The sequence below is a fragment of the Erpetoichthys calabaricus genome, chromosome 16 (assembly GCF_900747795.2).
Source record: "Erpetoichthys calabaricus chromosome 16, fErpCal1.3, whole genome shotgun sequence".
Classification (NCBI taxonomy): domain Eukaryota; kingdom Metazoa; phylum Chordata; class Cladistia; order Polypteriformes; family Polypteridae; genus Erpetoichthys; species Erpetoichthys calabaricus.
In genome coordinates this window covers 83,623,164-83,648,312 of record NC_041409.2, presented here as the reverse complement: position 1 = coordinate 83,648,312, position 25,149 = coordinate 83,623,164, and the positions used below count along the sequence as shown (strand labels likewise).

Here is a 25,149-nt window from a genome sequence, read left to right as displayed (position 1 = left end):
ACCTTTAATCTGCTTTATTCTTCCTCCTGTGGCCTTAGATGAGATTTTAGGGGGGCATCCACTTTTTGGCAAGATTACTGCCATTAAATGTTTTAAATGTCCTCTGATTGTATACTAATGGTCTAACCGTAGATTTATAGAGTTTGAATCTATGTGAAAAGGCATTTATAACCTTGCCCATACAGATGAGAATCCATTAATTTTTTTAACTTGGTTTTGTTGATGTTTTCTTATTTCAATGCCTGATTCCACACTAGTAAGAAATGATACTACCCAACCTTCTTGCAATTATTAATACTTAGCTCAGCATTTCAGATGTTCAATTTCATAGGTTTATCTCAGTTAATTGATATTGATCCAACTGAGTTTTCTTCACACCTTGATATAAGTCATAGGACTTAGGGATCATGGTTAAAAATCTCAAATTGGATAAATTACTATACTTTTTTATTATTTTCAAGTTGGCTGCACCATCAATAGATGCAGTATTGAAGAGATGCTCTGGAGTAAGCCCAAAAGTTATCAAGGATGACATCTTACTGAATTTTTCTTACCTCATCCATATCCTCCTTCTTCAAGTCTAAAATACTGCCCATTAATCGAAGAACCTCAGGCCTTTTGCTTTTTGGAGTATGAAACTGACCAACAAACAAATTCCTCATTAAGACTCTAAAGTTTGAACAGAAAAGAATAATGCAATATGAAATGCCAACCTCTGCCTTTAAACATTTAGCAAAGCTGAGTCAACAAATATGATCTAGGTGTAACTAGGAAGCATTTATAGGTTCTTCATAAACAGTAGAAAAGCTGGACTGCATATACTAATCTAACACAGGAAATTTCTTCCTTTTTTATCTTTTAGCAAAAACGAGAGACAAAGCATGCTTTTTTTCTGTTGTATCTATCTCTCTACAATCTGACTGGTCTAGCACAGGTACAGCTCTGAAAGTCTGATCTAATGTAGTACGTTAAGTTACAACTTGTCACATTTCTTGAGACAGCTTTTAATAGCCTAAAAGGCTCAAACATGGCTGATAATATACATATATAGGATAACTCTTTTCATACACACAAACAGAGAATACCAGATAAAACAACAAAAGGTTAAAGGCAAAACATAACATTTGTTAGCACTGAAGGCATCACAATCTCAGATGTCAGAAGTGTGAGTTAACAGTTCTTTTTGAAGATCTGAGATAGAACCAGCAGTTTTAGTTGTTGGAAAACCACTGCTGGACTAAGGATGAAAAACAATAATCAATATTGCTTTATAACCAGACTTCACCAAACGACTAGTGCAGGATGTCCACAGAGATACAGAGGGGACATTAGACAGGTTAACAGAATAAAAGTGTACGGGACCCTATCTCTTCCTGCTTAGACAAAAATTAGGATTTTAAAGCCATTACAGTTAAGCATTATCAGTGGTGGCAGTTGTAATGCAGAAACAGCCCTTGCCCAGTAATTGTTTGTACAGAAGAACTAATAAATACCACATAATATGTCACACTGCATACTATTATTGCAATGCTGGCTCACCCATTTTAAATCTTTCTCAAGACACTAAACCTTGTTGATAGCGTCCCTGCTTCTTGGCAATGGTTGCTGCTGCACTCTTATTTGAGCCAAGTTCCTATCTGATTATACCAGATAACTAAAAAGTTCATTTAATATCTTAAAATGCCTATCTTCAAAGCACATCTGCAATTTTTAATTGCCCTGAGTATATTTGCAATTTACTCTGAACCAGCTGCTGTGTCTCTTTATAGATCCTTACTAATATACCTACACCTAGTAGCTTCAATCTCTCCATGACAGAAAATGTCCTTCCCATCCGTGTGCAAAAGAAGATTGTGGAGGCCATTCTTGCTTTAAAGCAATATATTTATCCAAGTCTGCCATACTAGCTCTCTCCTTCCAAGTTTCCGCTTTTGTAAATGCATTTTATAATCCAAGTACACATACCCATACATCATCACAGAAACATGTAACGCTTTTAAATCAGGTATTGATAGGGTATTGAATGTACCAGATGTCACACCTTTTTCAGCCATATCAGTAAATTTATTAAAGGGCTATAAGTTGTGCAAGAGTAATAAGATATTTTTAATTTATCAGTTAACACTGAGTACCTACTTGTCTATTTTCCCTTCAGTATTGTGCAAAACATTCAAAAGCTTGTTCTGAGCATCTTCCAGCATTTCCTGTCGAAGGCCCACTAGAAAGCAAAAACAGAATATGTTTCACATGCTGGAACCACACATTATTTCACTTGAGATACCTTTCACAGGAGACTCCCAGACCAAGTGCCATTAAGGGAATGACATATTTTAAAAATAAAAAAAACAATGCTGACAAAGCTAGCAAGACTTTAGAAAAAGAGCAGTGCCTGTGAAACGAGTAACCCAGACTTGCACCCTTTTTGTGACCACCACCTCAGCACAAGCCAAATTATATCAGGATGTCTGGCATTCTTGAATCTTATCCAGGGTTATAATAAGTAATACAAAAAGGCTGGCAAAAATCACATCTGGTTATCTGGTGATATTGATTGAACTTCTGCCACTGAAATAGTGTACAGATGGTGAGGGTAGAAAGGGGGGTTGGGGGTTATATAACAAAGAAAATTACTCCTGAACACGTGAGGCTTGACTTTCAACTACTTTGTTTTAGCCAGCTTCGACCACAGCTGCAATACTACATTATATGTTCATTTTATTCACTACTGCACTGCAAACTGATAGTAACTTGGTACCATCAATCGGAGTACGTAACTCAGCCAATTGTGTGGTTTCACATTTAAAATAAACTGACTCCCATCATTCAGAAACAAAGACTCAAAAAAAATATGGAATCATGTTTCTGCTGTAAGAATACATTAGTTTCATTTTTCAAAGAAACATTTTTTTCTTTCTTTTCCTGAATACAGTATTTGAATGCTGTGGTATCTAGCAATTCAGTTATTACGTATGATGAACAGTGTCTTGAATGACAAAGCCAACTCTGGATTTGCAAACGCATACTGGATTTTAAAGTGTTAAGCATCTACTGCACATAAATCGTACAGCCATCTGTAACATGACTAATGCAAACTCAACTGTAACTCAACAATTTTTCTTCTTATGCACATGCTCAAAGTATAATTTGATGCAGTACCCAAGGGACAATAATTGTCTTTTATTTTCTGGTTAATTCAGCCTTTTCCTTTTTTTATGCTCGATACTCACTTCTACCTAAATGCCTGAAGAGCACAATATCAGTGATGGCTAAGTGATGTAAAGATACAGACTGTGTTTATACAATGTTATTTTTCCTTGTCACTTGTTTAAAATTACAGGATTATACAATACACTTTAGAAAAGCAATAAACAAATACATATTTAACCTGTATCATTGCCACACATTAATAAACCATGCATGCAAATGAAATACACAAAAAGCCCTGGGTATTCGTAAAGAACTTTTAATACCCTTCCTATTTTAACTCATCTAACACTATCCTTTGCATTACAGCCTATCATGACTGAGGCAAATATGTCATCTATAGTTTTACAGTTGGCAGATGCTGTTGGCTCCCATCATATATGGTTATAACTATCCCTCAGTGTATGCTATTTTTACCATGAGTTTTTTTGTATGTTATCGAACTTCCATTAATGGAAAACTAAAGATGGACCAGGGGCAGAGTGGTGGCTCTGAGGCTAGGGATCTGCACTGGCAATCGGAAGGTTGCCGGTTCGAATCCCGTAAATGCCAAAAGGGGACTCTGCTCTGTTGGGCCCTTAAGCAAGGCCCTTAACCTGCAATTGCTGAGCGCTTTGAGTAGTGAGAAAAGCGCTATATAAATGAAAAGAATTATTATTATTAGAATTATTACTAGAAATAGGGAGACACTTAAGGTTCTAAGAATAAAACAACTATATAAAAATGCTTATATGGTAAAAAGAATACAGTACTGGAGCATTTGAAAATACTTGACACAATCTTTTGAAATTCTGAAGGAAAATTAACACAATGCTTCAATTTTTTAGTATTACTGAGACATTTGGCTGCATTAGACATGTTGAAATTAACAATTATTGATGCTATGTGCATCATTTATGAATAGCACAATTTACATGCTAGTGGCTTTTCAAATTATACTAATTCACAGAGCTACAAAACTGATACAAATTGTGAAAAAGGACATGAAAAGCAGGTTTTGTGTCATTTGTTTGTGTTAACACTCACTAAGAAATCTCAGCCGGTCTAGTATTATTTCCTGCCAACCTAGGTGGTACTTTCTCAGTACACAAGGTTATAACCTAGGATGACAAAAGTATTAGTGGAGAGGGGGTGCTATAATATGCTGCTATGCAGACATGACTAGTTCCAAGTGCAAAAACGTGCAGCAGCTTCCATCACAAAATACACAATACTGGGTAAACTCTTAGGCACACCCTAGAATGAAAATTTCAGCTAATCGAGACTCCATTAATTTGAATTTGGTGAAATTTAACAAATACATGGAATAGCTGGGGCATGGGAATTAAATCTATGTTGTTCTAGTCATCTCACTAGATATTATTAGGTTTTTCATAAAACACAAGACATTCCTGTTAGTTTTATTCTATCAATATTTGTCTTTCTTCAAATTCTACATTGCATTTTCACCAGCAATTAAGCACTTGCTGTTAAAATAACTACCTCTAAAAATATTTTTTCTGGATGGATCTTCATACAGTATTTTAAATACACCTGAGTAAGAAGAGGGAGGGCGGAGTGGTGGCTCTGAGGCTAGGGATTTGCACTGGCAATCGGAAGGTTGCCGGTTCGAATCCCGTAAATGCCAAAAGTGACTTCTTCGTTGGGCCCTTGAGCAAGACCCTCAACCAGCAATTGCTCCGTCCATATGACGTTAATCTGCATCCAGCCCTGAATGTAGGCCCTCCATGCCTACATGGGGGTTGGTGGCAGAATTGGCACTCCAGCCACCATAAAAAAAACTCACATTGGTTCCAATTACATCTGAACTAGTGTAGAGCTGAGGTGTCACCCGTTGCATGGCTGCACTCTGGTCCTAATCTGGGATTCGGAGTTGGTTTGTCATGTGGTGGGTGCACCAATGCGCTGTATCAGCGTGTGCTCCTAATATCTCTCTCTCTCTCTCTCTGAGTAAGAAGGAGGTATATGCAGAGTATTTCATATTAAATTTGGAAGAGTTCAATTGCCAAAGGTGACAATTCACATCCCAGGTACACAAGGAGTGGTTTGAAATTGAAGATACTTGCAGTAACTATATTTATTAGCTTATTTGCTCCATGATCACAAACAGATTCTTAAGAAGATGTCAATAACTAGCCAATTTTGGATAAATATGCTGAGATTAAGTAATCAGTAAAGGAATACTGTAACCACACAAATGACAAAAGCTGGACTTCAAAGTTTCTACTTTCCAGATGTGTAAGATTTATATTCACATCTGAAAATACTTGGTAAACTATTGGTTACTAACAGTGGAGTCACAACTAAGTTGAACATACTTTTTACAGAGGAGGGAATTGGTGACTAGACATTTTTCCTGGCCAATAAAAATTTAATTTTGCATCATATGTCTATCATTTTTGCCAAGTTCTTCTTTTCAAATATTCACCTTGTTTTTGGAGCTCTTCAATTTGCTCATCCTTTAGGTCCAACTGGTCAGTTAACCTAGAAGCAGAGTCTAAGGCAGCATTGGCTTCATCCAGTCTTGCCTAGAATAAATAAAAACAGTTATTCAATGTCATACATCGACGCTTTTGCTTCATCTCTCCTGTCCTTCACTATTCTTAATTCTCCCTTTGCATGTATCTCAATGTACTGGTGACTTACTGAAACATCTTAAATGAATTGCTTAGTCAATACAGCTCTTTATGATTCACTCTATATACATTGACCTCAAACAAGTACTTCATTTGCTTACTTTTAGACTAGGGCTGGTAATGGCTTTAATTTCTACTGAATTTTTAATTAAAGTCCACTCACAACAACCCTGAATTTCTAACTTAATTTGATGTCTTGTTTTGCTAATTCTTATTTTGTTGGTTTAATAGGCTATAGTCTCTGGACAATAACTTGTGCTCCAACCTCATTAATTTGAATGCAAAGAATAAGTTGGCTACTTTCTCATTGTTTTTAATGAAATATTAGCGTTTTATGATTTTGTGTTACTGTGGTGAAATGGTAGCGGTGAAAATGTGCAGGAGGTTAGGAGGATTCGCATTAGGTAGGTAGATAGGTAGATAGATAGATAGATAGATAGATAGATAGGTAGATAGATAGGTAGATAGATAGGTAGATAGATAGGTAGATAGGTAGATAGGTAGATAGGTAGATAGGTAGATAGATAGATAGATAGATAGATAGATAGATAGATAGATAGATAGATAGATAGATAGATAGATAGATAGATACTTTATTAATCCCGATGGGAAATTCACATTCTTCAGCAGCAGCATACTGATACAATAAATAATATTAAATTAAAGAATGATAATAATACAGGTTAAAAAAAAAAACAATAAATATGTATAATATTAAATATTAACGTTTACCCCCCCTGAACATGAACATGAACATGGGTTCACCATGTGATGGATTGCTGCCCTGTCCAGGTGTTGTTCCTATCTTGTGACAGATAAATGGGTGGAATGGGCCCTAGCTGCCACGCAACCCTGCCCTGGATTACCCGGTAAGGAAAATGAATGGATAGATGGAAGATTTACTATTGGTTGGCATTGGGGTACAGGGGTTAGTTTTACTGCCTCACATATCTTGCATCAGTTCAGTGTCTGCATGAGGTTTTTACATGGGGACTCCAGTTTACCTACCACATTGCAAAGACGTGCCAGTTAGGTTAACTGATCCTGCATGAGTGTGGGTTTGTATAAGTAGGCCCCTAAGATGGACTAGAACTTGCTTCAGTGTGTGGGTTACAGCCTAGCACCCAGTACTGATAAAGTTAGTTTAGATTAATTTTAACTGAAGAAGTGGGAATTAGCTGAAATTTTCTAGAAAGGACTCTATGGGGTCATTTTAAAGAAAACCAAACATAAAACACTCGATAAAAGTGAGGTCAACCATGCATCCTCTCGGTTATGTGGTGCTAAATTTCAGAAAAAATAAAGATGAAGCTGCTTTGTTGATAGATGGATGGATGAGTAATCAGGTATGATACAATATAACTAACTCTTTTAAAGGTCTCAGAGGAAGAATGACTTTGTGCTTCACTTAAGTTTACTGTACATTTTTCTCTTTAAAATCCAGAAACATGCTTGTTTTTTCTTGGATGTTTGTACTTAAGAGTCCATTCAGTTTATTTTCTTAACATGTAGGTATTTAAAGATGAAGCACAGAAAACAAGGGAGTTGGAGTACATTTGCACTACTATGCATGTCATTAAGTTGCTGCTTCAGAAAAAAAAAAATAAAACAATGAAAAACACTTTGTTAGTTTTCCAGAAAATAAAATACCCATGATAAAGGTGGAATAAAATAGCATGTTTCACTAAAAACAATGATAAACAACCTGGTAGGAACAAATGTCTGCTGATCGAGACTGGCTACTCCTGTCTCAAAGTGTTATGTTTATGCATACAAATGAAGGGAGCTTCCGTTTAAATTGAAACTACAGTTCAGTGCTCAATACTGAAGGGAAGAAAATGACACAGTAGCCTACTCTTCATCTTCCTCACTTCGAAAGTCCTTCCAACTTCACTGTTTCTCCCTTGTACCTGTAGATTGGACGCTCTGTCCTCCAGTTTTTCGGTTCTTCTTTTGAACTCTGCATTTTCTTTTTTGTGTTTTTCCACTTCTGCTGAATACATGGCTTTTTCCTCTGAAAAAAAGGAGTCAAAGCATTAGCCAAAGCTATATGAAAACATTTATCAATTAAACAAAGAACAGTACGTAACTTATGTTCAAAGACAGAACTACATTTTTTGCATTCAGTTACCGAAATTCTAAAATAACTTTACTAAGCAGAAGGACTTTAGAGGACTGAACCCATCCATCCAGGCAAGATACATTTTAATGCTACATTGTGAATTTGTTGAGAATTGATACAATACAAGGTATTAAGGACCACTTTCATTCCTATAATAACAACAAAAACAGAACCACTTTACACTTGATATATAACCAAAAAATTTTACACATTGTTCATCAGAGGAAAATAAATGAATTCCAAGTGAATATGCATTTAACAAATGACTGCTATTTTCTCTTTTGACCAGAAGGGGGCAACACTGAGTCCCTAAACCCTAAGACACAACTACGCGGCACCATCCTAGACCTCCCAATCCTTTTCCAAAGCAGAATAGTAAAATATGTTCTCTTGTCTCTTTCAATGCCTCCCATACAGTCTCAGCCACCCTCCTCCAGTCTCTGTATGAAATTTGGCTTCTTTTATGCCAGACCCAGGAGTATTCCCAGTGCCACAGCAATGCACACTGGAAGCACTTCCGTGTCAGATGGAAGCCCTTCAAGAAGGGTTTAACAATTCACTGCTGCTTCTCTTGGTGGCACCCAAAATCCTTGACAGGGATGTTCCATGGGACTGTAATTCCCAGCCTGTCCTGCAGGTATCCATGTTAGAGTACCACTTGTGGGATTATGCCATTACAGTATGTGCACATGGGAAGGCATAACTAAGATGATCAGCGATCTTCTTTCCTTGCAAGCAGACCTCCCATCCTGGCAAGGAACTGGCACCTATTGGTTGGGACATCAAGCAATCCTCGTCCTTCCATTATGATCTCCTACATTGGCAAGGAAGCTGCATTCATTCTGGTCAGAACGCCAGTCCATCCAATATTACTCACACTCTCTTTAATTATTGGCCAACTTTTTGGTTTGACACTCAAGACACAAATAAATTTGATGAATCATTATTCTCTGAATAACTAAAGAAATATGCCTAGTTTATTAAGTGTAGTGTACCAAAAACCCGAAATACAAAAAAAAGTAGAAAATTATACATAACACACGTTATATTTTAAAGAACCACCACAAATTGTAGCAGTCTAATACTTTTAGTTGGTGTCCAGTCCTGCTTACAACAGAGTACCGGAACTACAGATTAGATTCTCCAATTTTAAAGCAGCAAATTCATTTATCAACCAATGTTTTGCATTTATTTAAAGAAGCATTTGAAATTTCTCCTTATAATTCTGAACAAGGGCGGCACAGTGGCAGTGTTGCTGCCTCGCGGTTAGGAGACCCGGGTTCGCTTCCCGGGTCCTCCCTGCATGAAGTTTGCATGTTATCCCTGTTTCCTCCCACAGTCCAAAGACATGCAGGTTAGGTGCATTGGCGATTCTAAATTGTCCCTAGTGTGTGCTTGGTGTGTGTGTGTGTGTGTGTGTGTGTGCCTTGCGGTGGGCGGATGCCCTGCCCGGGGTTTGTTTCCTGCCTTGCATCCTGTGTTGGCTGGGATTAGCTCCAGCAGACCCCCGTGACCCTGTAGTTAGGATATAGCAGGTTGGATAATGGATGGATTCTGCACAGAAGAAACGTTCAGACAAAGATTCTAATAACTGATCAGCTACTGATTAGACGCTCCTATAGACAGAAATTTATTTTTCCTTTATTGCTGCTAAACTCCTTTTGCGAGCGGCCAAGGACTAGAACATTGCTGCCATTCTTTTAAGCGGAGTACTGTGGGTCATATTAAGTTTTAAAAATGAATCTACTGATTTCACTAAATGTAATATGGTAATAAGAAAGTGGTCCCACATTTTTGTTAATTAGGAAAACCTTATTCTAAGTGACTTATTAAAAATCAACATACATAAAATTTTTTAAATTAACTAAGAACAAAGTAAGAAAATAGTAAAGCACTAAATTTACCGTGAGAAAACTATTGTGATACGTTCAGTATTTATAACAAAAGTTATAATTTAATAAAACTCACAAAGTACTCTAATATTTGGGCTTTTAACTGGACTCTGTTAGTAACTATAGCATGATATTATTGAACTTTTTCTTGTTTTAGACTGTTGGAGTTTATTGAGCAATTACAGTCTGGGTTTGTTAAAATGTCAATAGAAATTTATCATGTATTTTTGTCTTGCACTGTAATTTTTTTTTTTTTTTTTACATTTTACCAATTTTACTTTTTTCTTTTGTTGTAATTACTTAAGCATTTGCAAACTAACTAGCACAAAGGTGTATACTAAACTGACCTAACTGCTTTTCTTTAACATTTAATGCTTGTCATTAACTTTCAATATTTGGACTGAATTAATAAAACAAACATCACAGAGAAAAAAGTGAATCAAAAAGGGTAAAAAGACAGGAGATTTAAAAAAATATAAATCATTTGCTATTTCTTGCAAATGTCAATCTCTTAATTTTTCAATAAAGAATATAAGCAGGGAATAGAACAGCTAATTAAACAATGCAATGAATTAGAAGAAAGAGCCATTGTAAGGCTAGGTAAAACTAAAACTTGAAGCCACAGCATTCCCCCAGGATTGAAATGAAAACCATTGACCCAGTGGTTGCTAGATAAACACTTCTATCACTAAGCCATAGCTCCGGCAAAAAGGCAGGGTGGGAAACAATCCTACACAACAACTTATTCTTTGAAATCACACATCCTGATTGCCTATTGACTTTGAAAACAATGCAATCAATGCAACAGTCAAAGTATTAAAAGACTATACAAACTTTATATTAACAGAGAAAAGGTGGATGAAATACACGTTTCCTTAAATTGTACAGAAAGTAAAAACATCTGGTTGGATAGCTGGGGAATTAAATTCAAGGAACTTTAAAACTAAAATATTCAGAAATGAAAGTGTCAACCTACCCTGCTGAAACTGTTCCAGCACCATCTGCAGGTTGGAAAGGGACACTGCATACTGCTTTACTTGCTCCTGGGAAATGTTCAAATGAATTAAAGCCTCATCCCTCTGCTGTACGACAATGTTTAATTGTTCCTGTAAGGAATCCACTTGTAAACTTGCTTGCTGACTATAAAAGAACAAATCATAAAAATTAATGGTATTCTGTGGTTGTGACTATGTGAGAGTTTAATAGTGATGTATTTTGTTATCCACTTTTTACATATAAATATACTTTTAATATAATTTATACATTTAAGGCATAAACCAAGTTGACAATTTTTTTTCACTAATAAGAACAATCAGCTTGTGGACAATCCACTCTAATATATTATTCATCATATTTTAAAATTCACATTTACACATAAGTATTAATATATTTAGATACCAAAAAAACTATTTGTAACTTGAATGCCAACTAGGACAAAATCAAGAGTTACAAAGCCATTAAATGTGAAAAGGCTCAAAAACATTCTTCAATGAGAAATAATTTAACCTGTTAGAATGTAAGCCGAGGTAATAAGAAATTGTGCTTATAATGCGTTTAATGTCCAGTCTACAAGTTCACAGCTAATATCCCAACCACAAATATCAATCAATTTAGTGGTGAGGATCAGTGTGTGCAAGCTAAATAAAACTCCTATACTTACTCTTATTTCAAACCTACCCCTTAACCCCATATCTTGCTTCATGATCCAGCATGTATGAAAGGTGTACAGTGACAATGTTTAAGTATTAAATTAATCTCAATGGGCAAACACAAAGGACACTAAATTAAACTTTCATTAAGCTATTTTTATTTAACTAACTTCAGAATAGTAAAGTGTCACTCATAATATGCTTGTGGTAAGGTTACACTGTATCTAAAAAAAAAAAGACATATGAACTCTGTCTTGTGCCAGACAACTATGAAAATGATGTGCAAATCACAGACAATAAAATGGGCTGGGGAAGGCTGAGGTGCATGCTTGTGTGCTTCTTCCCCATTTTCAATATAAATGTATATAATTTATTGTAAACAATTTGTTTTCTATTATGTTTTTAGAACTGAGGAAAATTGTTTTAACACTGTCTCAGAGACTGGCTGCAACCAGCAGAGTATAATGAATGTTCTCTATCTGAAGTACAATTAACACACTAAGTTTTTCTATTAACGTATATGCTCGAATATAAGCCGAGTTGTTCAGTACCCAAAATGTGGTGAAAAACGTCACCCTCGGCTTATATTCGAATGAGGTCCCGTTGCCCCTGCCAACCCGACAGAAAGCTAGAGAGAGAGAGAGCATATTGTTTTTGCTGACCCTCTTCTCCACTTACAGGGCTAGTTTACTGTTTTTCTTTGAAATAAATATTCAAAAACATTTAACCTACTGATGCCTCAATTAATGTACGGTAATTTTATTGGTATTTATTTTGATTATTGAAACTTACCAGTAGCTGCTGCATTTCCCACCCTAGGCTTATACTCGAGTCAATAAGTTTTTCCAGTTTTTGTAGGTAAAATTAGGTACCTCGGTTTATATTTGGGTCGGCTTATACTCGAGTATATACGCTTTGTAAGTAGATGTTTTCCAGTTTACCATATGTAAGTTTAATTGAAGTACAATTAATTTTAACTAAGCATTGATTGGTTCTTATTTCAACAGTTTTCACCTCCAGCATCTTAATGACAACATAATAGACAAACAACAGGTAAGCTTTGATCTTGACAAGCCAGCAAATGTGTCATAAGCTTATAAATTACAGTCAAAACCAACTCATATGTTGTTAAATAATATCTTGTTTTGATTCATGAACAGATACAGGATGTAGTTATGTAACTTTCTACCTGGCATTTTCGACAGCACTGGAGGAAGCAACCAGCTTCTCTTCTAGGATGTTCACTTTCCTCCGAAGCTCAGTTTCACGGTCTTCAGCAGCCACTGCTTCTCGTGTATAGGATTCCTCCATTTCAATAAGATGGCTGCGTAGACGCTCAAGCTCTTGTGCGAGCCGCTGCTCCTTGTCCCTCAAGTACTGTAACTGCATTCAAGAATGTTTTTCATGACAGAACTTCTAAAGTAACATCACTGTAATCCAAAACACTAGGAATAAAGTTACACAGACAAGAATAATGGAATACCTTATAAAAAAAAAAATATTACTTACTCCACATGGTTTGTACTGCAGGCCAATAAAAATTTTAACTTCATGATTTTTTTTTTTTGTTATCTCTGTTCTCAATGAAAAGTTTGATATAATGGACATCTTCTATGTTGATGAAAATATTGCATCATTTGTACATGAATTATGTTTAAATTTCTTCTGTGCCATTCTAATGATGGAGGCATGTACATAAGAGGGCTTATATGGACTTTGACATATAGTCTGAATTTCTGAACAGACTGAAATGCTAAACTAACATTTCTGAAATTACTTAACTTGTTTAAGGTTTAATGATCAGTCTTTGTTTTACCAGTCTTTTTTGATGTAGTTAAGGTTTAAGAACCGATTGTTTTTCAATTTGACCATAGGTTTGACCATTCAATTGGTACATTTGTATATTAATTATTTACCGGTGTTGTTAAAGTTTACTCACAGGAATGGCCTGTGTAATAGACAATAGATATAAAATAGACAATAACCAAGAAAGAGAGTCTTTCTTTTCAACCTAAGAATGACATAAGTCTGCTGTGAGTCTGCCTTTAGTACATTACACTATGTGGCTGCAGAATTCCCAAGATTTTCCCATGCAAGTTTTTTTCCTTTAACTTAACATATCTTTCTTGCTGATATTTCCATGTCTGCCTTTGTCCTGGGTCGGGGGGAGAGTTCTCACAGTGAATTTGTGTACACTTGATTATCTCTGTGTGCTTTTAATGCTTGATTGTATAGGTATGGGTAGTGACACATCACTTCACACAACTATTCCTCAAATGAGCTCATGTTTTCTTGTCTGTCTCAAGCACAGTGCACACACACAAGACAGTGCGGTAACAAAATTCTGGAAGCATGTTGTTGCCGACGTGGGGGTCCACACACCTTCATTGCTAACAAACTAAGTCACGTGCACCCTAGCGACAACATGGGCATGTTAAATATAAATGAGACTTTGTGTGGAGCCTGCTGTCTTCAGTTAAAAATGTGGCAATACAATGCAGATTCTATTTAAGAAAGAAAAAGCCTGTTTTTCATAGAGAACAAAAGACTGCCCATTTCACCGATGACAACAAACTGTGCAATCAAAAACATATGTACCCTATTCTTGGAGGTGATGTGCAAAAATGCAATGGAAACCTCAAAATACTGCAATGATGTAGAGATGATCCATGGAATTTTACTAATAAATAGCACAAAGATAAGCATGCCACTTTACAGAACATTTTTAATACATTCCAATTATATGTGCCTAGTGAAATTCATTCTGAAGACCTAGCATACATACTTAATATGCTGTTTGGCAGACTTTGCTTTAGTTTGTTATGTATAACTGGAACAGTTAAAAATAAAGTGTTTTAAAATAGTCATTGTAACTTTGAAAAATATGATCAAAGATATTACATTAGTTTATTCTTACATGTATTGTTACCATTTCTCCATATTGTTTAAACTCTGAAATATAATAGTAGAAAAACTGGGGGGGAAAAAAAGCAAATTAGATACAAATTCAAAAGTACCTCGTTCTGGACAGCACTTGCTTCCATCTGCTTCTGCTTTAGAGCTAACATTACTTGGTCTCTCTCTTGCTGGAACACTGCTGCCTTTTCCTGCATTGACTTTACTTCATTCAACAGCTGGTTCAACTCACCAGACTTGCCCTGCAAGAACACAATTTCCACAATCCAGGGTTAAAATTGCATTGCAATGACAATGCTTTTATGCATTCAAATAAATGGACTAATCATACCTGACCCTTTCAAACACTGAAAACAAAAGTATTAAATTTTAAGTATATTTAAAACTGAATTAAATGCAGAAAGGTTTCTATCATAGACCTACTGGGAGAGCCCTGCCAGTATACTTAGGACTAAAAAGAAGATCTGTTACAAGTTGTCAGAGAAGGAAATAAACATTCAGACCCTTCATATAGTTCATGTCTGCTTTAGAAATTACTAGAATAGAATTAAACAGAGCAGACATTAATTTTCTTTAAGGAATTACATCCTGGGAGGACTCTGACGGGGTTTACATTTGAATGTACTGAACTTCATTATAGCTAAATTAACAAAAACTATTAAGCATATATTTTATACATATTCTCTTCATTTCTGAACTTATGTGATGTGATTAATACAAATTACAGTCAAAGAAAAAGTATGTGAACTCTTAGGAATTACCTATATTTATGTCTAATTCCCATATAAAACATGGTCGCATCTTCATGTCAGTCACAATAATGAACAAACACAGTCTCCTATAACTAAAGATACACAGATTTTCAGAGAATATTTGAATTCTTTAACTTATAATCTCTAATTGTACACATCTCTCAGACCATGCTCTGCAATGTTGATAATGTGTACAGTATCATGGTAACCAATGAATTAGCTATTACTGAGCTCCTGATCAGTGAATGACTAGGGGGGAGGCGAATCTATAATTCTTAAGCTTGTTCCTGTTTGAGAATGCTCCATTTTTGTGCATGGGTGCATTGTTTGCAAGTGGTTCATTTAACAATATTTATGAAACAAAAAAAAAAAAAAAAAGTACATATGTAGTTAGAGATTTTTTCCTTGACATTCTGATATTGCTTGCTGCTGTTCAGCATTGGCTCCTGGTGAAGCGCTCTGCATGTGGAACTTTTGTTATTTTCATTCACCATGAAAACAAATGGTTTTTTTTTGGTCATCACACAAACACAGGGCAAGTAACAGTTCTCTACCCACCTAACTGACAGCTTGGCATTTTTTGCAATCTCTGTAAAGGAAAGATCTATACTTTTAAAGGTTATAATGACCTGTCTGTCTTCCTTTGTTAATTGTGTTTTTATCATTATTATGATAGCAACACACCATGTAATAGTTTCTAAATAATGCTACAGAAGGTGTAGAAACAGTTTGTTCCAACACTGCTTTTATGCAGAGTTTGTAAGTAATCAACACATGCTGGAACACCTATATGAATTGTTTGCATTGACTTTCAATACTTAGCTATCTTCCATTGTTGAAGAAAAGCTGCAAGTTGTTAACCCATTACTTATTCCCCTGAAGCAGACCTTTTCAAGCAACTCTGAAAATTACATTATTTTTCAGTTTTGGTAACATTCAGTTTTTTTAAAACCTCTGGCAGTTTATCACATACCTTTGTACCATTTCAGGTTATTCACTGGACTTGAGCTACTTAAATTATAATAAAAACTAGAAAATTGGGTTGTTCCAAACCTTTTGACTGGTAGTGTATTACCTGATAAAAAGGCACACACAAGAACATAAACTGACCTGCTCCCGTTCCTTCAATAGCCTCTCCAGGGCAGATGCCTTCTCTCTCATAGAGTTGGACTCAAACTCCTTCTCTCGCAGAAGCATTGAAAACTGCATGTTGGTCTCTTGTAAGGCACGGAATTCTGTCTCCTTCTCTCTAGACTTTGACATTATTTGTTCATTTTCTTCCTTGACAGCACGAAGATCCATTTCTAAGATCAAGGTCCTCTCTTTCAGGTTGGTTACTGCTTGTTTTAATACTTCATTGTCATTCTCTTTGTTTCTCAGGCTTTCACTTACAGAATTTAGCTGGTCACCTTTTGATTTAATCAGAAGGTCCTTTTCCCGGAGCGATTTCTGAAGTCCATCCAACCTTTCCTTGGTTTTCTTCCTCTCAGCTGCAGCCTCCTCTTGTCCTTTCCTTTCATTTTCACTGCTTGAGGCAAAAGAATTAGAAAGTCTGTGATTGTTCTCCTTAAGAGTTTGTATTACTGTTTCCTTTTCTTCCAGCATGTTTTTGAAGAAGGCTACCTCTTCATGCAGCTTCTTAAGCTGTTCATCTTGGCTTAGAGGCACTGCACTATTATGCAAGACGGTGCTAGTTTGTGAAGATATTTCTTTTGGTTCGACTGACACTAAGTCTAGCTTTCCCAACAGAACATCCTTCGTGTTGCTAAGCTGGCTAATACTCTGTTGAACCTGAGCTAACTCTTGACTTAGGCTTCCCAGTTTTCTTTCTTTCTGCTCATAACTCTGGATCAATCTATTGTAATCAACGTAGAGTTTACCATTGGAATCACTGTCTGCAGTGACCTGGGTTTGTAGTTTTAGCAGCTCCTCCTGAAGCTGTGCTGACTCATGCTGCATGTTTTTCACAGTGGTGATTACTTGTTGTTTCCATTCCTCCATTTTCTTCACCTGTTGCTTTAGATTATTCCGCTCTTGAAGAAGCTCTTCAAACTGATTACTGCTTACACCGCTGGATTCACTACCTGGCCCAGAACTAGATGACTGCAGGACAGTAAGCAATGTTTGGCTTTTCTGTGTCAGAGCATCTATCTCAATATCTTTTTCTCTTATAATCCTAGAAAGGTTTTGAATGGTTTCTCTTACCATGTCTTCACTCCCAAAGTCACGCAGCTCTGACATCTTTTGATTTTCTGCATGGAGCTTTAGAAGAGCACCTTCCTTTGCTGCTACAATGTCCATGAGTCGATGATATTCAGACTTGAGCTGGCTATTCTCTCTTGTCTTCTCATTGAGGACAGCTAAAACCTGCTCTCTTTCTAATGCATAAGCTTGCAACTGCTGCTGCAAATAAATAACATCTTGCATAAAGTTCCCTGAAGTGACCCGTGCATGAAGTGCTTGTATCTCTAAATCCTTCTGTTGAATAATTTGAGAAAGTTTACTGACTTCAGTATTGGAGTCTGCTAGCTGGTCTAACTGTTTGCTAAGTGTCAAGTTCTTCTCATTGAGTAAACTGATTTCTGTTTCTTTCTCCTTTATTCCTTTCACCAAGCGATCAATTTCGGCCTTTGATAAGTCCTGTTTCTCATCTCCATTCTCGTGATTTATCGAGTGACATTTGTCTTCTTGAAGGATAACAGGAGAATCAGTATGGATTACCTGCACATCTCTCTGAAACTGTTTCTTGATTTCATCTATAGTTTCCTGAAGGCTAATGATCGTTTTGTCTTTATCAAACACAACTTTTTTGTACATTGATGTCACATGCTCACGCTGTGTCTTTGACTCATCCAGGTCAGTTTCTTGCTCTTGAATTGTATTCTGAAGCTGTGCTATGTCAGCTTTTTGCTCTTCTATTGTTTTTTTCATCAAGGACATTTCCTCTTGAGAAGTACTGCCTTTTGCTTTTAAATGAGAGATCTCTGTTTCTAGCTCTGTAATAATGTCAAGAGTTTTTGGTTCAGCCACAGAATGGTGTCTGCCTTGATGATCTTTCATTCTGTCAATTTCTTCTTTGAGATGGCTATTTTTTTCTTTTATGGTGCTAAGCTGTCTTTCTTTGTCTTCAAGCTGATGTTTCAGCAGCTCTAACTCTTTAGCTGTATCACTATTCTTTTCTAGTTCTTTCTGTAATTCATTAGCTCTTTCTTTCAGGGTTTCCATTAATATCTCCTTTTCTTTTATTAGTTCAGTCAGCTGCTTCTGTCCACATACACTGCTTGCCAACATCTCCTTTGTTTCTTGGTGGTCAGCTTCTATAGATTCAATTTTGGATTTCAGCTCAGAAATCTCAAATTCCTTTTCCTGTTTTAGCTTTAGAAGACGCTCGTGCTCTGCTTGCAAGGCTGTAGCATCCAAGTTTCTTGCAAGAGTAATCTCCTCAATGGTTTGCTGATAACATTTCGACTGTTCAGCTAACCGTTTTTCAGCACTGCTCAACTCTTCTTCCAGCTGTTCTTTTTCCAGTTTTAAGGCTTCTAGTTTAGTGTTAGTCTCCAACAAAGTCTTCTTTACACTATCCTCATTCCTTTCCAATTCTTCTCTTAACTTTCTAGTTAGCATTTTCAACTCATAATTTTCAGCCAAGGCTTTCTCCTGGCTGTTTCTGCTTTCCAGTGCTTCTTGCTTAAGTTTAGCCATTTCTAATTCACTTTGGTTCTGCTGCAAAACAACAGATGTACTCTCATTGGTCTTTAATAAGGTATGCTTAGCTTCAGAAAGTTGTTGCGTTGTTGTTTGCAACTGCTTCTTTAATTCAGTATTTTCTTTCCTAATGTCAGCATTGCAGTCTTGAGCCTTTACCAATTTTTCTTTAATGTCCTGTACGGTTTGCTGAAGCTGTTGCTTGGTCATGTGCATGTCATTTAAGGCATAGGCACTTTGGCTCAGCTTCTCCTTTTGCAACTCCAGCTCCGACTCAAGTCTTGTCACCTCAGACTTTGATCTTCCCAGTTCTAATCTTAAAACTTCAATGGCAGTATCTGAATCTTGTTTCTGCTGGGCCAATTGTTCCTTCAGGTAAATAAGATGCTGTATAAAAATAAATAATAAAAAAAAAAAGATTCAGAGATCAGCAGCATACCCTGGCCTACAAGCCATTATTTCTATAAAAACAACTATACATTACATGGTGTTTCAATATTAATGCCTTTTCAAAGTAGGCTAATTTTAGTGCATGGTTGGTAGAGACCTAAGACTACCCTGACAGCAAAAGTCATAAGGCAGAAACATGAAAAGGAGCCAGTTCACCACAATGCACACTCTCTCATACAGGGATAATTTAGAGTTAGTAGTCATCCTAACATGAAAGTTTGAAGGGTTTTGAGGGAAACATCCTAATAGAAGGACAAAACTGCAATGCCACAGAAAGTGCCCAGATGAGCATCTGAAACCAGGAAACAACAGATCTAGACAGCATTGCTAATGTTACCCTAAAATGTTTTCTTACATTTGATATACTAGACTTTTACAGATGTTGCAAATTGATGATAAATAATACCAGAACATGCTTGTTTCCTTAAATATGCACATCCCATTGAATTAATACTTATTTGGCAGAAATTTCATACATGTCTTTTTCCTATTAAGTGTCTATAGGCCTTAAAATTCACCTTTTGCCTGCTGTACTCTGCAAATAAGTTTCTAAACATGAATGGGGCTATAAGCAGACACCAGTTTTCAACTCCTGCCACATAATTTAAGTTGAAAACCAAGCTATAATCTCTTTTTCTGATTTACCATTTTTAAACCACCCGAGAGTGGCTTTAGATGTGTGTCTTGGATCGTTAACATGTTTGAAGCTGAGCATATTCCATAGCACCAGCTCTGTTGCAGAAAGCAACAGGTTTTCTTTCAGATTCCTCTCCATTTTTATATTTTGTTTCATCCACCAACTCTTCAATCTTTGACTGACACCTTGCTATTTAGGTTTTCAGCTATACCATATTTATAAATTTTCTGTGCAATTTGCTTCCCTGTGCTTTAAGGGCATTTTACTGATATGAGAACTCTTATACTTCTACTTACTAGTGCTTTTCAGTGGAGAAAAAAATATTTCTGATAAGCCCCTGGATTGAAAAGGTCCGAAGAAACCTCTACGACCATTACCTAGGGATATCAAACTCTAGTCTTTGAGGGACACAGTGGCTGAGGGCCTGGCAACCAGTAGTCCTGGAACAGGGACCAGCTTACCATGATCCTAAACTAGATAAATGGGCAGCAAAATGGATGGAGCTGTATGAGCTTTGTCTCATTGACAGCTTTTCTTTCTAGATATACTTGGCAATTCTCAAACTCATGGAAAATACTGTCACTATACGGAATTTTTATTTTACTACTATTATTGTATTAATCAGGGCCTATGAAAAATGTTCCGGTGAAATACCCCTAAGATTATAAACTTTATGAGAGCTAAACTAGCTGACAAGAATCAAAGAATCAGTTTGTGATATTCAGTTAACCTGTTTCTAATACATACAATTTATGATATCTGGGATGGATGGCACAATTTGACAATTCTGGAAGATATGGAAGCATACCATTTCACTTGGCATTTGGGCCTGTGTCCAAAAATACTGAATTAACTCTCTGATTTGTTCTATACAAAAACAGCATGTGCACGATATGCAAGGAACAAATGCTAGAATCCTTTGAAAACCTTTGCCCATTTCCCTTTCCAGCTTCTTTAACTGTTCAGACTAAGAATCCCTAATTGATTAGGAAACAACTTTAAGGAACCTGAGTTGCCTCTTGGTTTTGCTTATCCAAAACGTCCACTTCTGCTATTAGTGTTTCCTTTTCAAGAGTGCAGCAGCTCAATGCTGTCAAGGTTTCTTGTAGTTTTTGCTCTTTTATTTCCAAGAGCACTTCTGTCTGCTCTTCATTGTTGGCTTCAGTACTGCCAGTAGGTTGATGCTTTAGAGTTTCAAGTTGTTCAACAAAGCACAACTAAAAATAAGAATAAGACAAAGTAACTGACCCTGAAAATATAAAAGTAGAATCTCTAGTGTTATGTTAATGGTAAATATGTTGTATCATACCAAAATTTTGAAACTAACTCTTAACTGACCTTTTCATCTTCTAGCTGTTTGACTTCTTTCTTCAACATTTCTATCATTTCTTTCATTTCCGAGTCATCTAATGTGACAGAAGCCTGAAAAACAACAGCCATTAATGGACTGCAAATAGTAACTTAAACTAGTGTAGAGTTCAGGATGCAATACCCTACTCCATACACTTATCCACCTGTATTTAAGCACAAAATGCTTATCTCACATTTGATAAACTTACCTGAGGTGACAACTTCAAACTTGCAATTTCATTTTCTAACTCTGCAAATATACAAAAATATTTAAACGTTGCAGAAGCACTGATCAGCTTATTAACAGGCATTTTAAAAGTACAGTTACTATTTTACTGTTTAAACATTATGCACAGCATTAGGGAGGTTATCTAAATTAATACCTTAAAACTAAAATGTTTTAAAATACAATTTGGTTTTGCATACCAAAAAAGACAGCACATCAATACTTCAATTAATCATCCGAAAAACAGTATTACATTTTTATATTTTTGCTCTTGTAACTCCACTGAGCAGCATACATGGATGGGTAGTCTCATTTAAAAAGGTTTAAACATTCTGGGCATGAATTTCATTTTCGTGCCCCAACTCCCCACTGTAACAGCAAACGGGGAAGTTTTATTGACTTAGATGAGGAGATTTCAGCATAGCGTGATTCAGTGTGATGCTTGCACAAACATCACCTGAATTTAAGTCAACACATGTAAACTGTATCTGGGATCTCATCAAAAATGTACACTTTTTTAGTCTGGTAAATTCAGCAAATAGTCATTACACATAAAAACGTGCAGATATATGCAATGTTTAAGTTTGGTCTTTGCAGAAGTCTTGTTAAACTCTTTTCACTTATAATAGAGATGCATAAACATTTGTATAAAACTGTGTCTGTACATTTTGCCACACCAACTAGCTTTTACCACCTTTTGCAGAGAAATAGGTGCCAAGCCATGTCACAGCTCTGCAAAGTAACCCAAAATGTAAAATAAGTAAGTTATGTGCTGCACCGGCTAACTTCATCTGGTGGTGGGAAGAGAAAACAGCTACAAATCCCAGGAGAGCATCCTATATTTGAAACAAAGTAAAAATCTGCTCTTTCTATTTTGACATTGTGCATTACATTACTGACAGAAGAAGGTATTCAATTAAAATTTCTGAACCCATACAGTGGTGTCCGGAGTACTTGTAATGTTCATTTAAGTTTTGAATATTCACATTGTAAAATACATCTAGTCATGTTCAATATTCACATATAAATCCAGCTGCACTAGAATATCCAGTCATTGATACAAAAATTGTGAACTAGTCCAAGAGCGGTACAGAGATAAATACTATCATAGCCACTGCATACATTCTTGTACAGTTAATATTCTATAACTAAAGCCTGTAACTGTTCTTCGAAAATGAAGTGATGTTTACCTGACAATGCCTTTTTCAGCACATTGTTTTCATTCTCCAAGAGTGACCTTTGCATGCTTTTTTCTTCTTGGTCCTTCACACGAACCTGGAGCTCATCCACACAATTTTGTAGACGCTCATAATTTTGTATCAGTTGACAGTTTTCAGCTTGAGACTGCCTCAAATCCTCGGACAAAGCTAATTGTTGCTTCTCAGCTGATTCTTGAAGTCTGTTCATTTCAGTGATTCTTTTCTTCAGCTCTTCATTGGTCTGCCTCAGCGAATCTAAATCAGCCTCTACAGCTATAGGAGAATGGTGCTTATCACTGGCCTTCAAATTTTCACAATTTCCTCCACTTGTTGCTCCTGGAAAGTAGAAAAAAAGCACAAAGTTAACACAAAATCATTTGATTCTACATTGCCTTGCTCTTGAAAAGCCTCAAAAATGTCCTATAATAGCAATTTTGCCATGTGGTATTTTTCACAGTTATAAGGATAAATTGATAGACATATCTTTATAGCGAATAGCTCTTAATTTTTTTCCCCACTAACACAATAACCCTAGTCACCATATTGTTTAGTTAACCTGCTTAGCACAGTATACCGCCCGGAGCTAGATGTGATTAGAAAGATTATTAAAAATGTGCACAACAGTTAAAAGAGTAGACAGACAGACTACAAGGATTTTGTGCTACCACAGCAATGATAATTAAAATACCGTGCTGCCATCTTGGGTAGATGGATGTATTATTGTAAACAAATGTCAACACTGAAATGGAAAACTGACCAGATTGCATTTGCTCCTCCAGCTCCTCAATTCGCTCCTCATACTCTGCCAATTCTTCACGATGCCGATGCATGACTTCTGCCAGTTTGTGTCTGTGCGTATCTTGTAAAACAGACAATTCATGCTGGTGCTCATCAATTTCTCTGCTCAAGTGTTCTTTTAACTCCTAATTGAAGTACATGAAGAAAAAAAGGTAGACATATTACTATTGTTAAAGTATAACTATTGGTGTACAGAAGTCACAAATTGGTATTTTTCTCAAAATATTTATGTCTACCAAAGTAGTAATGGCAACTAGCAGCATTGTGTGATGATGGTCATCAATTTAATTCAATTGAACAGACTTGCTTAATGACATCCAATCTATTTACTTGCATTATTTGTGTTAGTAGATATACATGTTTGTTTTTCTTGAGCACAAACCCTCAGCTTCATAGAACATGCTTGCTTATAAACCTCCAAACACACACATATCAATAATGAACAAGCCATTAAGTTATCTTCTATGGAACATCCTTGACAGACAGGATGGCGGCGCACATGGACGCAGCAGCCTGGAGCTCTCCATTTAGATATCACTTTTTCCTTTATCTTATCATTACTATTTTACTTTTAAGCAAAGTGAGCAACTGTATTCAGTCTAGTACAGTTCACATAACATATAGCTTGCAAGAAGTACTGGATATTGGAATAAAGGAATTTATTCCATCACCACATCCCAATATCCTGGAAGAGCTTCTCAGCACATTGGTGCCCTCCTGGATTACCACTCCAGCGATGAGAAGGCGTAGGTGGAGACAGGAGGGGAAACAGAAGCAGGATAAGACAGCCGGCATTCGGGCTAGACTAAAGAACTCCCTGGCCAAGCCAGCTCTATACAGCCTGTTCATTGCAAAGAACTCAGTCTACAGACAACAAGATCAATGAGCTGAGACTGTCTTCAGAGGATTCACTCTCTGAGGAGTCTGAAGAAAGCACAACTCCCACAACAGCTGCTGGTTAACTTCTACAGATGCACCACAGAGTCCGGCACCACATACTGCATTACAGCTTGCTACTCTGGCTGCACCTCTGAGAACAAGACCACCCTCCAGTGGATCATCAAAACGGCTCAAAGAATTACTGGCACTCAACTTCCATCACTGGAAGATATCTTCACTATCTGCTGCAGCACAAAAGCAAAGAACACTTGTAAAAATCCAACCCACCCTGGCCATAGCATTTTTACTCCTTTGCCCTCTGGCAAGCACTTCAGAGGCCTGCGTGTCTGCACTGCCAGGTTGAGGAACAGCTTTTACCCCAAAGCAATCAGCCTATTAAGTGCACAGCGATCACTGCCCCTTTCTATAACAGAGACCACCACTGACATAACTGAACATCTGCATCAACCACACATAGTCGCACAATACATGACCTATGTGGAACTCATGATCATTACACTGACTGTAATCTTCACCGTGTCTTTATTTGTTATTTATCTATTTATGCTTACATGTTTACATTTAGTTTTACTCTATGTGTATTTGGAACTGTGAATAGTAACTGTACTTCTTATAGTTTAAAGTTTACTCAGTTTATTATCCATTCTTACATACTTGTATCTAAGGCATTTATAGGCTTGCTCCAAACAATATTTCACTGTATTGTACAGTGA

At 36.5% G+C, this 25,149-nt stretch overlaps 1 protein-coding gene across 1 annotated transcript in view; it reads right to left on the bottom strand.

The window, feature by feature from the left end:
* The window catches only part of trip11 (thyroid hormone receptor interactor 11), a 43,201-nt gene that overhangs the window by 5,647 nt on the left and 12,405 nt on the right, over window positions 1-25,149 (bottom strand). The window contains exons 6-18 of the mRNA XM_028821828.2: window positions 23,496-23,661; window positions 22,730-23,074; window positions 21,523-21,563; window positions 21,302-21,385; window positions 20,971-21,180; window positions 16,282-19,263; window positions 14,521-14,661; window positions 12,693-12,886; window positions 10,831-10,994; window positions 7,751-7,854; window positions 5,633-5,732; window positions 2,137-2,218; window positions 555-669 (exon numbers count right to left, since the gene is read on the bottom strand). Of these exons, the coding sequence (XP_028677661.1) occupies window positions 555-669; window positions 2,137-2,218; window positions 5,633-5,732; window positions 7,751-7,854; window positions 10,831-10,994; window positions 12,693-12,886; window positions 14,521-14,661; window positions 16,282-19,263; window positions 20,971-21,180; window positions 21,302-21,385; window positions 21,523-21,563; window positions 22,730-23,074; window positions 23,496-23,661 (4,728 nt within the window). The remainder of the gene's footprint in view (window positions 1-554; window positions 670-2,136; window positions 2,219-5,632; window positions 5,733-7,750; window positions 7,855-10,830; window positions 10,995-12,692; window positions 12,887-14,520; window positions 14,662-16,281; window positions 19,264-20,970; window positions 21,181-21,301; window positions 21,386-21,522; window positions 21,564-22,729; window positions 23,075-23,495; window positions 23,662-25,149) is intronic.